A 16,785-nucleotide genomic window follows, 5' to 3' on the forward strand; every position below is an offset into this window, starting at 1 on the left:
CCTATATAAGCTTAGCTTAATCTGCCTTTAGCCTCTTCACTTCTTTCCAAAGCAATGTTGTCACAAATCAGATCAATTAGTACAGGCTTTTTAAAAACAAAAAAAAAAAAAAAAAAAACACACGAACTCACACCCCCACACACTCACTCACTCATACTACAATGGATTTTCAATACAATGAATACTCAAACCCATGACCATGTAGGTTTAGCTAACTGATCCCCGGCCATCTAGGTCTAGAGGACTGTCAACCATTTATAGCCGCTTTGCCCACTTAAATTAGTGTCCGTAAATTTTCTATTTTATTTACTCTTTTTTTGTTTTTTTTTGCTAATTAAATTGTTTTTTGATTCAGTTTAATAAAATCAACACTTGGTCTTATATTTTCTATTTCTTTTTAAAGTATTTACTTTGTTAATAAATACTATAAAGCTATCGAACTTATAATAAAAAGTCATTAGCAAAAAAACAAAAAAAAACAAATTCATTTAAAAGACCAACCATTTTCTTTCCAAATTATCCAATTATTTGCCAATCTGTAGATGAGCGGTTAGATCTATCTTTATAGATCGGGCCCTAATCTAACTATTTTGACGCCAGATGTTATAATACGTTTGATTTGATTTGAGTTGAGGCAGGTAGTGTGGACAGTTCACTGCGCGCTGCGTTACTTGTGGGGGCGATTGAGTCACCACCATGTTGAAAATGTTCGTTAACAGTCACCACAGTCTAATTAACCTTTTTCTATATGACAACATCCGTACAGTCTAACCATTTCCTATATAAGAAGTTAAGGACGTGTTTGGCGCATGGTATTAGATGGGCTTAGGTGGGATGGAATTGCATCTGGTCCTGTGCCATTCCTCTCCATGTTTGGGAAGAATGGAAATGTTGGAATTAGATATGATGAATTGCATTGGGTTTCGTGCCAATTTCACTCAATATTAGCAAGTTGTGTAGGTCCCACCATGATGTGTGGGCTATATCCACACCGTCCACCCATTTTTTGAGATAATTTTAGAGCATGGGCCAAAAAATTATGCAGATCTAAAGCCCAAGTAGACCCCACCATAGAAAGCAACGGGGATTGAATACTTACCGTTGAAAACTTCTTTTGGGCCACATAAGTTTTGGATCCGCCTCATTTTTAAGCCCATGCCATAAAATGAGGTTACAAAACAAATGAACGGTTTAGATATAACACGTGTGTTATTCTCAATAATTTCAAATGATGGTGGGTATATCCATTCAATGTACCACCGTATGACAAACAAAGCCTGGAATTAAGCTCATCCCCCGGTAACAGGGGACAATCCCTGCATAAGTAATAATTATGTTTTTTGAATCCCATCCCACCTAATCCTTCCCAATGCCATGCCCCAAACATACCCTAAGAACATCTCTCTCTTCGCCTTTCCTGTGGCAACTCATCATCCCTGGTGAGTCACTGCTGCTTCTTTGTTACAATATATATATATAAAGCTAGGGTTTTTAATTATCAGTAAGCAGCGCCTTTGATTCGGTGATCCAGACCGTTGATCTGTTGTGGACCACCTTGGATGGAGCATTCCTCAAAGGATCAATTTCACAGGAAAATCCTAACCTTTCAATTTATGGCTTACAAATAGATGGTCAGGAGAGGTACACAAACGGTCCTGATTCAACCGGAAACAGCCACAAGATTGGCGGCTAGGATCATCTATTCTAGTAGATTTTCTGGGCGTGGGTCCAACCATGATGGGACAGAACTAGCCAGTGGTCTGTATTAATACAAATCCTATAATTCCTCTTTGAACTGTGCATTTGTGTGTGGAGAAGGTGGGCCCCACCCATCAACTGCGTTTGGTAAGCCATGGGTGATGGCATGCATGTGGTGATGCTTCCATGGCTGGCTTTTGGTCACATGATCCCATTCCTTCATCTTTCCATAGCCTTAGCCAAATCTGGCATCCGAATCTCCTTCCTCACCACTCAAAAAAACATCCAAAGGCTCCCTAAGATCCCTCCACATCTAACGGCTCTGATCAATCTAGTCGAGCTTCCTTTCCTATCCATTGACGGCCTACCCGAAGGCGCCGAGGCCACTGTTGATATCCTCCATGGGACCAACGAGTACTTAAAGAAAGCCTACAATCTCTCTTACCCCTTCTTTGAGCAGTTCATCACCGATGAATCATCCGATTGGATTATCCATTGTTGGGGATTTGTGCTGCCGAATCACACGGATCTAGATCTAAGATAGCAATTCAATAGTAACAAGCAATCACAAAAGAACATAAAGTTTTAATGTGGAAAACCCTTGCGGGAAAAAACCATGGCACCAAGCGATAGAAATCCACTATGAAAAGAAACTTACAAGAGAGGACTTACCTAATTCAAATAACCTCGAATCTCACCCTTGCTACACCCTTTAAATTCCTTAGAATCATTTAGAAAGCTTTAGAATTATTTCTCATTGTTTAGAAAAGCCCTAAGGACCCCTATTTATAGTTTAGGCAACTTCCTTTTACACCTTGCGAAAGACTGACTCAAATTTCCGCAGTCTGTATTAGATTCGGAAACGAATCTACGTAACTACGACTAGTCGAGCCGAGGCTACGACTGGTCGTAGGGCCCCTACGACCGGTCGAGCAATCACCACGACCGGTCGTGAGTCTTAAACACAAAAAAAATAAGCTCACTGAACTTCGAGTCGTGCAGTGCTCGACAAGTCGAGCAGCTCCCTCGACCGGTCGTGGCTGACCCACAATTGGTCGAGCAACAAAAAAATCTGAAGATTTAAGGCTTCAGACAACATGCATCCATGACATCTTCCCAAGCTGGACGGCCAGGATCGCACGTGAGTTAGGCATTCCATGAGTGCTATTCTCCATTTTCTCTGCTGCTGCGATGTCCTTCCTGGGGCCATTCGAGTTTATGAACGACGACGACCTAAGAAAAATATAGCCATCTCTTGAGAGCCTGGCGTCCCAACCCAAGTGGTTTGAATTCGAATCATCCATCGCATTCGGTCTACACGAGATCTATTCAGTCCGAATGTTTCAGGACTGTCGGATTTGGATCATGCACTGATAGCATTACAAGGATGCTCGATGATGGCCATTCGGACTTGTGCTGAGTTCGGAGGAGAGTACTTAGGCTTACTAAAGAAGTTGCACCAGATACCCGTCATTCCTATCAGATTACTTCCACCAAGGCTACTAGAGAAGAGAGAAACAACCGACCCCAAGTGGGCAAAAACACTTAAATGGCTCGATGAACAGCCTAACAGATCAGTGGTGTTTGTTTGCTTTGGAAGTGAATGTAAACTGAGCAGAGATCAAGTGTTTGAGATTGCTTATGGCCTTCAACTCTCCAATTTCCCATTTCTATGGGCCCTCAGGAGGCCTATATGGGCAACCAATGACATGGATACCTTACTACTAGGATTCGAGAGCTGGATTGCCAGTCGTGGGGTCGTCCATATGGGTTGGGTCCCTCAGTTGGAGATATTGGCCCACTATGCCATTGGTAGATCTTTGTTTCATTCTAGATGGGGGTCCATCATCGAGACAGTCCAGTATGGGCATGCGCTCATCGTATTGCCTCTCGCAAACGTCCAGTCGTTGGATGCGAGGCATTTGGTGGACAAGGGTCTGGCCATACAAGTTGAGATAAACAACGATGGGTCATTTCACAGGGATGCAATTGCTCGGTCTTTGAGGTGGGCCGTGGTTGAAGAAGAAGGAGAAAGCATTAAGCGCAAATCAATGGAAGTGAGACCTGTTTTCAGTGATCAAAAGCTCCACCAAAGCTATTTGAACGAATTTATCAATTTCTTGAAAAGCTCTGATGGAAAGTGGGAAACAACTGATCCGAAATAATATGTAAGATGTTGTCATTAGTATTATGTTGTTTTGTCTATTAAGATTTCTATTGTTTTTTTAAGGCTGAATTTTCTATTAATGACTAACTAGGAACTTTCGTGAACTTGGTCCAAATGGGGCAGATGGTTGCATTATCCCAGCCATTGATCTTGTGGTCCCATCATCAGTGAGCAATGCTGCATGAATTTGGCCTATTTCTCTTTTTAACCATATGTTGCATGCCATTTGTGTTGTTGATGTATCAAGTCTGTAAACAACAGGGTCTATTAATGCCATCAACAGACCACTTGATGCCATCAAGTAAATGTTGATACTATTGAAAAATTTTGAAAAATTCATGTTTTATCGTTGGAACGTTTTGGTGTTTTCTTGCTGACATCAAAGGTGTTCGATGCCAACAACAGATCGTTGATGCCATCAAAGTCCCATTGAGCATGCGTGTAAAATTATGTAAGTGTAGGATTTGTTTCTTATTCCGATTGTGAAACGTTGTTATACTATATATAGAGGGTGTAATTGGTATTTGGGTATTAAGAGAGGTGTTCTAGGTTTTCTAAATTCATTTGTAAGGGTTTCAAGGGCATAGCTTGGCTTGTGAGGGAGAATTGTTCAAATAAATAATCTCTATCTCTTGTAAATTTCTACTTTCATAGTGCTAAACTGTCGCTTTGTGCCGTGGTTTATTCCCATAAGGGTATTTTCATATAAAATTCAGTTTGTTTGTGTTTGAACTTGGTGTTTTGACCAGAAACCTTTTCGTTTCTGGTCGAAACACTTGGTTGTGTGATTGGAGCACTTTGGTTAATCTATTTCTGTGTGCTTCCGCGGTTCCCCAACAAGTGGTATTAGAGTTAATATTAGAAAACAAATTGAATCTAAAAGCATAGTATCAATGATTTCTAATCCAAGGTTCAATGTTGAAAAATATTTCAGAATTTTTTTTAAAAAAACTATGGAAGGTTAAGATGACTAGTGTCCTAGTTCAACAAGGATTGTACGATGATCTCCTTGAAAAGTGACCAGAATCTATGACAAATGATGAATAGAACAAGATGGATAAGAAAGTGAGAACCTGTATCTAGTTGTGTTTAATGGATGATGTCCTCTATAATGTCATGAGAGAGAAAATTACAATAAGTACATGGGCGACGTTAAAGAACATCTATGTGAAGAAATCTCTAGAGAATCGCTTGTACGTGGAGTTTCAGTTATTCAATCTAGCTAAAAATAATGGAGGGGGCCGATGTTAAGGCCCACATTAGTAACTTCAATATATAGGTTAATTCGTAAATTGCTTGATGTGGAGGATATGATGAAAAACGAGGATCAAGCATGCATTCTGTTGAATTTTCTCCTAATTTCGTATGAGTCGTTCAAGGACTTGTTATGCACCAATAGAAATACCATTAGCGTCGATACCATTATCTCAACTCTTTAGTCGAAGGCTATGAGAAAGAAAGGTGGTGACGTAGGTGCTTCTATAGATACACTGGTTATATATTAAAGGTCGAAATTCTGACCGGGACAGTGGATCTTCATGATTGAGGTCCAAATCCAAAGGTAAGGGCAAAGGAAAGTTGAAATCTTATAATTATGAGATATCCTGGTACATGAAGAAGGATTTTACAAATCTTAAGGTAAGAAAAGAGAATTTAGAAAAATCTTCCAGAGAATTAGAGCTAGAGACTCTGAGTTTTTGTTCTAGGTCTCTTCTAATCTTTCAATTTTCTTCTATTCTATTTCAACTTTAAAGTAAATGTCATATTTTTAATTTATCCTTTTTCAATTTGTACATTTTAACCCTCCTACTTTGAACACCTACGGTAGCAGGCTCTACTTTGACATCACATAAAGTATATTTTATGGTTATCTCTCTTGAGAATCTTTGATATTAGAAAACGTGACTTAAAAGAGTAACCAAAAACTTTGTGTTGATTTTCTTTTTCGTACTTTTATTGAAAAAAAAATACTTTTTCACCATTTCTATTTTGTTTTCAGTTTATCTTTTATAGTTTAGACATCTAAACCTTAGTATTTATTGGAAGTTCCTTGAATCCTCTTTAAAACTGTACAACCTGGCAAAGTAGAGACCTTGTTTGACACAAGTAGTAAAAAGGTGCCTAACCTTTTCATTTTCCATAACTGATGCCCTTACTTGGAATCTATGGCATAGACCTATACGTACAAGAATCACTCGACTCGGGAATTCTTCAGTTTTTTCGATTTCTAGGCGATTTCATGGATTCTAGCCAACTATGGATTATAAAGTTTTCATTTTGGCTAATGACAACTCTGATCAATACATAAACACAAGTATGTTGCATGGGTTTACGAATGGTACGTATACATATAATTATTAAGCTTTTATTCTTAGCCCATTTGTGAAGTTTGGGTATAAAGGCCTTAGCTATGGATTTCGCTGGATTTGGGCCTTTATATGTTATCGCCCGAATCGACTAAGCACTTAAGAAATCATACCCTCTCTTCTCAATGTTGATGGTCAAATATTGCATATTAGACCCCAGTTATTACCTGAATTTATGAACATGATACTGTTTAATGCCCTATTTTAATTGTGTTTGTGTTGCAGTGTGAATTTAAGAGCCTGGACTGAAAAAGGGTACTAAAAGCATGAATTTAATGCTCAGAAGTCACCAAGGTAAGGGATAGACCCCAGGGGACCTAGATCGAGGAATTGACACGCCAAAGATCTGAGAAAATCAAGTAATTGAAGTCCAAGAGGCCTGAAAATCGTCCAGAATACAAGATCACAGGATTCTCACCATCTGCTCAGCCCGAAACTTTATATCTAACTTGAGGACTATGAATTAACAGTATACATCGAATTTCACCCATTAGATCCTTGTGGAAGTGGCCCAACGGACATATCAGCCCACAATACTTTGATTTAGGGCCCACTTGATATCTGGATATACTTCAATTTTGGTTTCAACCCCTTAAATGGGGTGAGAGAACGGATGGACGGAACGAATTTCTCATAAACATCAAACTAGACCCCATTTTTAGTGGTGTGTGCACAGTGCAAAAGTGCACTGGCCGTGCGTCAAAAGTCGAGAACGGGTCAGCGCACGCTGACCCGTCTCCTTCTGTCTCTCTCTGCGTAGTCCGACCGAATTTGCCTAGTGGGCCCCACCCATCTCACATATGGACGATCTAGATCATCCATTGCGTCCAGAGAGGGGGCACAACCCTGCCATGGTGGCCTTTTGGTCCCACACGCATGTATACACTTGGATCACCAGAAAACGTAGGATGGACGGCGAGTTGATTTGATATAGTGGATCGCACCAGAACTTAACAAAAACTACTCCCTTCTTACTGGTTTTTCACCAGGAATCTAATGGATGGGGTGGATTTCTCTGAAAACATCACCATGGGGCCTAATGAACGTTCTAGCGTTGGTTCGTGCGTAAGGATGTGCGTCCGCACGTTCGGTCCTTCATGGGCTGTTGCACGTACATGATCCTGATTGGATGGGTGATCCATACCATTCAAACTCTTCCCCTGGGGCCCACGACCCTCACCATGGAGTCAGATTCTAGTCTTGGGACGATCTGATGTCCCAAACCACTTCCAAACGCAGCTGCCTCACTGTCGCTGCGCATTCTGTTGCAAAACAGAGTTGGTCTGACTTTAGCACCGACTCCAGCCACCGTCCTCCCTTCAGTCTATAAAAGAGAGAGAAGAGAACGTGGAGGGCATCATCAGATCAATCCAGGGACGTGGATCAAAGGAGAGAGAGAGAGAGAGAGAGAGAGAGAGAGAGAGAGAGAGAGAGTGGAGACGGCCGACGACTCTCCTTCTCCTCCTTTCTTTGGTTCTTCTTTCCTTTAATTCTTTCCTTCAAATTTTAGTTAACCATGGCTATGGCTAGCTAAACTTTTTAGCTAAGCTAAGAGATGAAGCTTGTAGTGAGATGAGAGATTTTTCTTTATGCCTTTTGATTCATGTTTAAACTGAATTGATTTTGATTGTAGTTTGATTAGAAGGAATGTCTTTAGTTTTTAATGGTTTGTTGTGACTTAAATTACAATGGATCTGCGATAGCTTTAAGTATGTTCTTTGCATTAGTGAGATTATGAAGATGGGAAGCTCTGTTGTTCATCATCATCTCATGGGCATGGTTGGATGATGGAAGCCTCCCTAATGTTTATAACTCTCTTAGATTAGTTGTGGATTGGTTAAATTCTATTGTTTACTTTGTCTCTTGGGCATGGTTTTGTAATGGAATCAATCCTAATTTTCATACCTCTCATCTCTTGAGAACTAGATTAAAGAAAGTTCAGATTAGTTTTTTAATAAAATATCTTCCAACTGGATGAAGATAAGACTCTGATTCTAGTTGTGCTCTTGAATCAAGCATAAATCTCCCTGATCTCTACAAGTGGATCCTTGGCACCCTAGTTTCCCACCTTTGAATTTTACAAGTTTTAGTATAATATTTAATATTTCACCATTATTTCTCTTAAAATTCCTTGATTTAGATTACATCTTTTTCTAGTTCTAGTTCTGGTTACTTTCAGATTACGTATAAGGTTCAGTCCCTGTGGATTCGACCTCGGTCTTATCGAGATTATTACTACATCGCAACCCTATACTTGGGGTAGTGAACACTCAACCCGTCCACAAGGTTCAGGTATGAAGGTCTTAGCTATGGGTTTTACCAGATCTTGATAGACTTCGGATCTGGTCCTTTATATGCTATCGTTCCGTATCAACCAAGCATACCATACGTTATAGGTTTATGAAGGACGTATAATATTTGACTTGTTGAGTATCCAGATATTGTCACATTAAAAATTTGAGTAAACTCTAGTTCTATATTTATTACCATATGTGTGTGTGTGCGCGCGTGATATATATATATATATATATATATATATATATATATATATATATATATATATATATATATATATATATATATATATATATATATATATATGGGAAATGGCTCAATGCGGTCGACCTCATGGGAACTTCCTATGAGGTCGAGCTATGTGGGCCCCACCATGATGTGTGTCCAACATTAACACCGTGCATTTGATCGGTCCCCTTTAAATTATGGGATATCTCAAAAATTAGTCGTATACGGAACTCCGGTGGGCCATACCATCTAAAAGCATGTCAAGACATGCCTAAAGCATATAAAAACACTTGGTGGGGCCCACTTGGAATTTGGATGCGTCTGAAACTTGGTCTAACCCCTCATCTAAGTGGGACACATAATGGATGGGTTGGATTTGTGAACCACATCTCTATGGGCCCAATAATTGATTATGAATGTTTTAATGGGAGGGTAACCCCTCTTAAATTTTGTATGTGGTGTGGCCTACACAAGTCATGGATTGACTTGATTTTTAAGCCTGAGGCTTAGAGCTGAGCAAAACAGATCCGATCTGGTGGATTTGACCCGATCAGACCCGATCCTAACCGAATCAACGGCCTGGATCGGTGCGGATCGAGTTAGATATTACATATCCGAATGATTTTCTGATCGGGATCGGATCGTGGTCAATCCGGATTGATCCGATCCGAAACCCGATCCAGAGCCTTAGGAGGATTTTAATGGAGAATATCCAATCATTATTGTTTTCTTGCGGTGTGGTCCACCTGAGATTTTTATCCCTCTAATATTTTGTATCAAGCCTTAAAATGATTTGTAAAAATGGATGAAAGACATCGATGAAATACATACATCATGGTGGGGCCCACAGATCGCCGAACACAGGGAGAAGCCAATCCATCAGGCGTTAGTACCACACACCAGCTAGCAGCTACTGTTGTAGCCTAGGAAATAGGATTGCGTACTGAGTTACTCAGTACGCTTTTATCGTACTAAGTAAACTCAGTTGGGCCTACCATGAATGTATGTGGGTTATCTACGCTGTCCATCTATTTTTTAAGATCATTTTAGTGGTTGAGTTTAACATAGAAGTATTCCCAAAGCTCAAGTGGACCACACTATAAGAAACAATGCGAATAATGACTTTCACCGTTGAAACCTTGCTAGTGTCAATACATGTCTGGTAAAAGCATGAATACGGTAACGTGGAGTTCTTTCAGAGCCATGTGGGGCCCACCTTAATGTATATGTTTTATCTAAGCCGTTCATCGATTTTGACGTATCATTTTAAGCCATGAGTACAAAAAGACGGTATATTAAAGGCTGAAGTGGACCACACCACATGAAATAGTTGGATTAAATTCATACGATCCGAATCCTATCGAACCCGATCCGACTCGGTTTTCCTAACCGAGTCAGACTTGGTTCAGGTCAGGCCAACCATGTATCGGATCGGTTCGAGTTAGGTGACCCGGACTTGGTCCCGGATCGGATCGAGTTCTGGTCAGGCCATTGAGTCGGTTCGGTCGAGTTGGACCCAATCCAATCCGATCCGAACCGATGCCCAACTCTATCGAGGCCTACCATAAAATGGTGCATCTGATTGATGAGGTAGATGTTTCACACGCATCACGGTGGGGCCCACACAACTCGACCTCAGGAGAAGTTCCCATGAGGTCGACCGCATAGAATGGTTCGATTTCAGACACTTAGTGAGCAAGCCGAAAGGAAAGTCACCCGCCAATGTCCATAAATGGTCCACATTAAAGGTAGGCTCCACATGATTATGGGTGTTGGATATTGAAGGTGGGTCTCACATGATGGACAATAACATTGATAGTGGGCCCCACATGATAGATGACTAACATAAAAGATGGCTCCTACATAATGAACAGTGTAGATTAAAGGTCAATCCCTAATGATGAATGCCCCACATCCAAGGTGGGCCTCACATGAGTGGGGCCCACACAATAAACACTCCACATCAAAGGTTGGCCCCACATGATGGATGGTGGATGTGATGGGGACTAAATAGACTTGAGGGATAATTACTTATGATGTTGAAAACCAAACATGTTTTTAATCAAACATATTGATATGTTGAATAAGTAGAAACCACTATAAGCTACTTATGGTATAAGTAACTTATCTAAAGTAACGATTCAAATACTCCTTAAGTTACTTTTTTCACTTAAGTTAGTTTGGTAAACATGATTGCATGAGTAACTTATGTGCTTAAACCTACTTATCCCCAAAGTTTTATATAGCTTTTTGACTTCTCTCTCTCTCTCTCTCTCTCTCTCTCTCTATATATATATATATATATATATATATATATATATATATATCAAAGGAGGCCCCACATAATGCACTTGTTGCTATTCAATTAGATACGAGACCGCACTTGTTAACGAATGACCTGTATTCAGTCAAACGTGTGCGAATGTTAGAGTCATACTCAACATGAGTTCGATTGAACGCTTGCAACCCCAAGCTTTGAATCAACCATAGGATCAAACCTATAGAGGTTGATCTGACAGTTCAAACACCTATGTTAAAACGATCAGGCAATTTCGAAGGGGAGGGTTAGTCTTTCAATGGATCTTTTTACCTTGAGTCGAGGACTTTTCTTTTAATGGTGATCGCAGTTCTTAGGTTTCTCAGTAATGGAGTAATGGATAATTAAAATTAAAAATAAAAGCTGATCACTGATTTTAATTAATTTAGAAGTAAGACAAGTACAATCAGCAAGGGAAATCAAACTAGGCAGAGAAAATAAAAAATAAATTACTTATGACTGTCCGTGTGAACAAACAATCGAGAGGTGTATAGTTTGTAGATGTGACTGGTGTGATCTACTTGGACTTGGTTGATCGGGTATCTAAAGATAGTTGTCATGGATATTTACACTACTCCTAAGGCATACTACATCAATGGTGTTAGATAATAGTGGATTGAAGCTATACTAAACTCCGAACATGCTGCAGCGAGGTTGGACAGAAGTGGAAAAACTAATTAAGACTAAAACTGAGATGGACAACATTGCACTGTATAGACAGGTTGTGTGTATGTTAGCAAGGGCCTAGAGTTCTTCATCGAGTGCTACTTTTATAGGCTCCTGAGAGTTGAAGGCCATGTGTAAATCTCTTTAACATAAGAGAATTAGACATTCGGCCGTGCGAATCTCTTTGATTCTCCACATGAGCGTATTTAATAGTGTTAGTCTATGTGTGTAAGAGATCATATATATACGCCTCTTGCTATTTTGGTTGTGTGTAGAAAAGTTCACGGGAGTCCTCACGTCATTAGGCTCTTTGATAGGAAACTTACTAAAGACCTCACGTCATTGAGCTATTGGATCTGAGAGGTTGCTTTTGGCGGGACTCTAGCATTTAATGCTTATAGAAAGACTTACTTTGATCAGATTCTTGTTTTGTAGAGAGTTACTTTTTATAAAACTCTAGCATTTAATGCTCCCATATGTGCACGTATCTAACTCATTTTGAAGTTCATTTACACCACATGTGGCATGGTCGTCACGTGACACCTTCTAAACCGTTCGATTTGGCCATGATTAGGTAGGTGTAAATAGGATTGTTTGCATCAAAGGTGGGGTTGTCATCCACATCAAAGGTGGGCCCCACATGATGGATGACCCCATATTAATTTGGGTCCACATAATGAATGGTCCACATCAGCCAATAATGATAAATAACCCACATTTAAAGCGGATTGGTATAATGGACAACCCACTTCAAAGGTAGCGCCTACATGATGGATTGTCCACAACAAAGGTGGGCTCCACATGATGGGTAATTAATAATGGTGAGCCCCACATCATGGATGATCTACATTAAGGTGGGGCCTACATGATGGACGGTCTATATCAAAGGTCGATCCCTAATGATGAATGACCCACATCCAAGGCAAGGCCCCGCATGATGGACAACTCACATTATGGACAATCCACATTAAAGGTGGGCTGCACATGATGGGTAATTAATAATGGTGAGCCCCACATGATGGATTATCCACATCAAGGTAGGGCCCACATGATGGACGGTCCACATCAAAGGGTTGATCCCTAATGATGAATGACCCACATCCAAGGCCAGCCCCCGCGTGATGGGCAACGCACATTATGAACAATCCACATCAAAGGTGGGCTCCACATGATGGGTAATTAATAATGGTGAGCCCCACATGATGGATGATCCACATCAAGGTAGGGCCCACATGATGGACGATCCACATCAAAGATTGATCCCTAATGATGAATGACCCACATCCAAGGCCAGCCCTCGCGTGATGGGCAACCCACATTATGGACAATCCACATCAAAGGTGGGCTCCACATGATGGGTAATTAATAATGGTGAGCCCCACAGGATGGATGATCCACATCAAGGTGGGGCCCACATGATGGACGGTCCACATTAAAGGTTGATCCCTAATGATGAATGACCCACATCCAAGGCCAGCCCTCGCGTGATGGGCAATCCACATTATGGACAATCCACATCAAAGGTGGGCTCCACATGATGGGTAATTAATAATGGTGAGCCCCACATGATGGATGATCCACATTAAGGTGGGGACCACATGATGGACGGTCCACATCAAAGGTTAGCCTTGATGATGAGTAGCTCATATCCAAGGCGCGTCCCACATGATGGACGACCCACATAAGAGGTGGGGCCCATATGATGGATGGTCCACATCAAAGGTGGGCTCCACATGATAGGCAGTGGACATTGAAGGTGGGCCCCACATGATAGAGAATAACATTGATGGTGGGCCCTGCATGATGGATGATCAACATCAAAGGTGGGCCCTACTTAATGAACAATGCACATTTAAGGTCGGCCCCTTATAATAAATGGCCAACATTTAAGGTGGCCCGCATGATTGACAACCCACATCAAAGGTGAGGCCCACACAATGAACAGTCCACACCAAAGGTTGGCCCCACATACTGGCTGGTGGATGTGAGGGGAACCAAACAGACTTGGGGAATAATTACTTATTATATTGGAAACCAAACAATTTTTTTTTCTAATTTTTTAGACACATACGTATCCAGTGATCAATAAGTAGAAACCAGGATAAGTTAAGCTTCTCTAAATTAACTTATGATCCAAACACTCCTTTAATCAATAGAAAAGAATCCAACAACTGGGTCAAAATCTTCCAAAGAAGATTTTCAGTGCTAATTTATAAATTAAGTGAAGTAATAAGTAAATCAGAAGTTACTATGACTTGTCATCCGACTAGATATATTTTCCACCAAGATGCCTTATTTTATGAAACTGGTACGGTGGAAACGTTAGGCCCCACCAGCAGGATTACCTGACACAATCTTCAGCCAGTTAGCTCATTATATGGGGCCATATGTGTATGTTGAAGAAGATTGTAGGTCCTCCATTGATTCTAAAGATGTGGCTTACCTAATGAGTGGACTGGCCTGATTTTGGTGAAAGGTGATATCCATGTGGGATCCTTTCTTTCAATGGAAGTTTTCATGCAAAGGTTGTATCTTGGCGGGAAGCATTTGGTTACACGTACGAAAAGCTATGGTACTTGTTTAGACCTATTTTTGGTTTCTTGACTTGGACCAGTAAGAAAATGCCATGTGGAGACACCATGCATTTGGTACAGTTAGATTAATCGCCCTTGCACCTGAAGAAGATCTGCATCTTATCTTCCTTGGGTGTCACGTATTCTGTCACTATTATCATCGTACAGATTCCGTTGAAGCCCTTTTAGGAGGACGAATCATCATATCACATGACACATGGTCATATGATCATGCTCATAAAATGGGGGATATGCTTGGCACAACCATAAAAGACCTATTGGACGAGCGTATCCTATTCTATAAATACAAATGATCTCATCCGTGAGGTCATCTCTTATAATCCTAGGAGATTTCTCTAGAGACGTTTGGAAAATCAACAAGAATCCAGAAGATTCTGAAAATCAATGGGATGAATCGACATCCAAGCCAATTTAGACGCAATCCCGTACTCAAATCATATAGGGGATGGTTGAACTAATATCAAGTCTCGTTCTATATGATAATCAAAATTAAGAAAATGAAAGATCTTGTTTAGCCAAATGATAGATTAGTATCAGGGGTCCAATCCCTCCAACACTCCATACTATCACCATTTAAGGTGATTAGATGAAGAAATTGATTTGATTAAGACCATCCAACACTTGGAAGTTCACAAGGTGGGCTATCAATAGAAATGTTGACCGGTCGTGATTGGTATAGACTAAGCTCTTAAGGCCTCAGACTTTGGTCCAGTTTTCTTTATTAGAGGAATTTTGGTAATGCCAGGCTAAATTAATCTTTAGTGGGGAATGAAGATCTATGGGAAGAATCAATTAAGGAAAGAAGATCAAATAGCCAGCGAGTCTGAAAACATTTTTTCCAAGACGAACCTTAGTTTGCTAAGGAAGGGATTGTGTATTCATTGCCTATTTTGATAAGCGCACCAGGTATTTACTTGTCTCTTTTTTTTTTCCCTTTACTATTAAAAGTGTGAGGTACAACAATGGTAACATAGCCAATATATTAGTAAAAATCGATAATGTTTATGCTAGTTTTTACTGTGTTATACGCGATTCTTATATATCTTGATAGAGAAATACCACGTTAAAGCATATAAGATAAAAAGTCCTTAAACCAATTGATTTCATAATCATTGCTACAAAGCAAAAAACCTCATTCGATCCCTTGCTTAGATCAAATCACCTTCAGACAATGCACATTTCTAAATCAGTGAGTGATCAAAAGGACTATGGGTAGTGATCAAAAGGACTTTAGGTTCGAATCGAGTCTCCAATGTCAATCTCGGTACACTACGGACCAATTCAGTCAATATCTTTCATTGGAATAGACTCTGACGTACCTGTGCAATCATACACACGCCTAATTCTGAAGTAGGACCTTGGTCACACCAATGGCCTCCACGGGCTGAACTAGGGGCAACATTATTTCTGGGTGTGCCTGATCAGTTCTCTCTCTCTCTCTCTCTCTCTCAACCACTTTTTCTGTTCTGATTTTTTTTTTTCTTAAAATGAGAACCGATCATGTACACGAGGACATCAGTGAGTACTCCATCAAGGTCCTTCCCCAACATGACAGCTATTCATGACATCCGTACACTGCAAAACGTAAGCCTACCATGAGGATAACCTGGGATTAAAATCAGGTAGGTCCTTTGATCAGGTGGGCCATACCTGACTATCGGTTGTCCATAGATTCCAGTAGTGCGGCGAATGTAATGATCTAGCTCAAATGATTTTTGTACTGCATGATCTTCCTCGTGGGACCTACAGGTTGCATGGTCTGGATTTCATACAAATCTTGCATTTAGGCAGGAATGAGTGGGTGAACCACAGGCCAGTTTACATGTAGTTGTACCTTATCAGTTCTCGCATATGTATACGAGTCGAGTTAGCTCGGTCAGCTTACTCGACTCGACTCATCTCGGCTCGAAATTATATTTGAACTGAGTCGAGTCGGTTTTTGGAGCTAGGAAAAAAAATAAACCTCAACTCGAATCGACTCGGATCGAATTTCACAGTTTTGTGGGTTCGTCGAAGCATATCCTGATAGTTTACCACCATTTTATGATAATCGTTAACTCACTCATTGTAAACCTGGCGTAGATCTATGTCAATCTAGACCATCTAAATCGTGGGACGCATCATGGGTGGACCCCAACTTAAAAATTCTTATGGATTAATTACTCGTTATCATCCAATTGTTCGACATAGGATTCAACGAACAAAAACAGATGGTTAAGATTGTTGGATCAGTCTGATCTGTCAATCTGATCCACTGATGATGGAGCACGTAGTTTGGAACGAGGATTAATAATCTGTTTCGGGCCATTAGATCATGCACCGCCAATACGTGATGTATTGATTGTATTGTACAATCCAAAAATGGTAGTGAAATAATGTCACCAGTGTAACGTTTCCTTGAGCTATAAAACCAAGTGCTTCCTCTCTTCCCTTTCAAGTGTTTGTATAGACTGT

At 40.4% G+C, this 16,785-nt stretch overlaps 1 protein-coding gene across 1 annotated transcript; it reads left to right on the forward strand.

Annotated features, from left to right (window-relative positions):
• The first annotated feature begins 1,813 nt into the window (after window positions 1-1,813).
• On the forward strand, window positions 1,814-3,863 carry LOC131228910 (putative UDP-rhamnose:rhamnosyltransferase 1). The gene is made up of 2 exons (XM_058224748.1): window positions 1,814-2,195; window positions 3,076-3,863. Exons 1-2 carry the CDS (start codon window positions 1,853-1,855, stop codon window positions 3,861-3,863), a joined length of 1,131 nt encoding a protein of 376 aa, XP_058080731.1. The 5' UTR covers window positions 1,814-1,852.
• Window positions 3,864-16,785: the final 12,922 nt, after the last annotated feature.

This window comes from Magnolia sinica, chromosome 16 (genome assembly GCF_029962835.1).
Source record: "Magnolia sinica isolate HGM2019 chromosome 16, MsV1, whole genome shotgun sequence".
Classification (NCBI taxonomy): domain Eukaryota; kingdom Viridiplantae; phylum Streptophyta; class Magnoliopsida; order Magnoliales; family Magnoliaceae; genus Magnolia; species Magnolia sinica.

Bases quoted from the DNA above. Each gene is read 5' to 3' on its own strand.
- LOC131228910 (XM_058224748.1), top strand. From the start codon at position 1,853: ATGGGTGATGGCATGCATGTGGTGATGCTTCCATGGCTGGCTTTTGGT. The intron at 2,196-3,075 runs GTTGGGGATTTG...ATGCACTGATAG, and splicing joins ATCCGATTGGATTATCCATT to CATTACAAGGATGCTCGATG.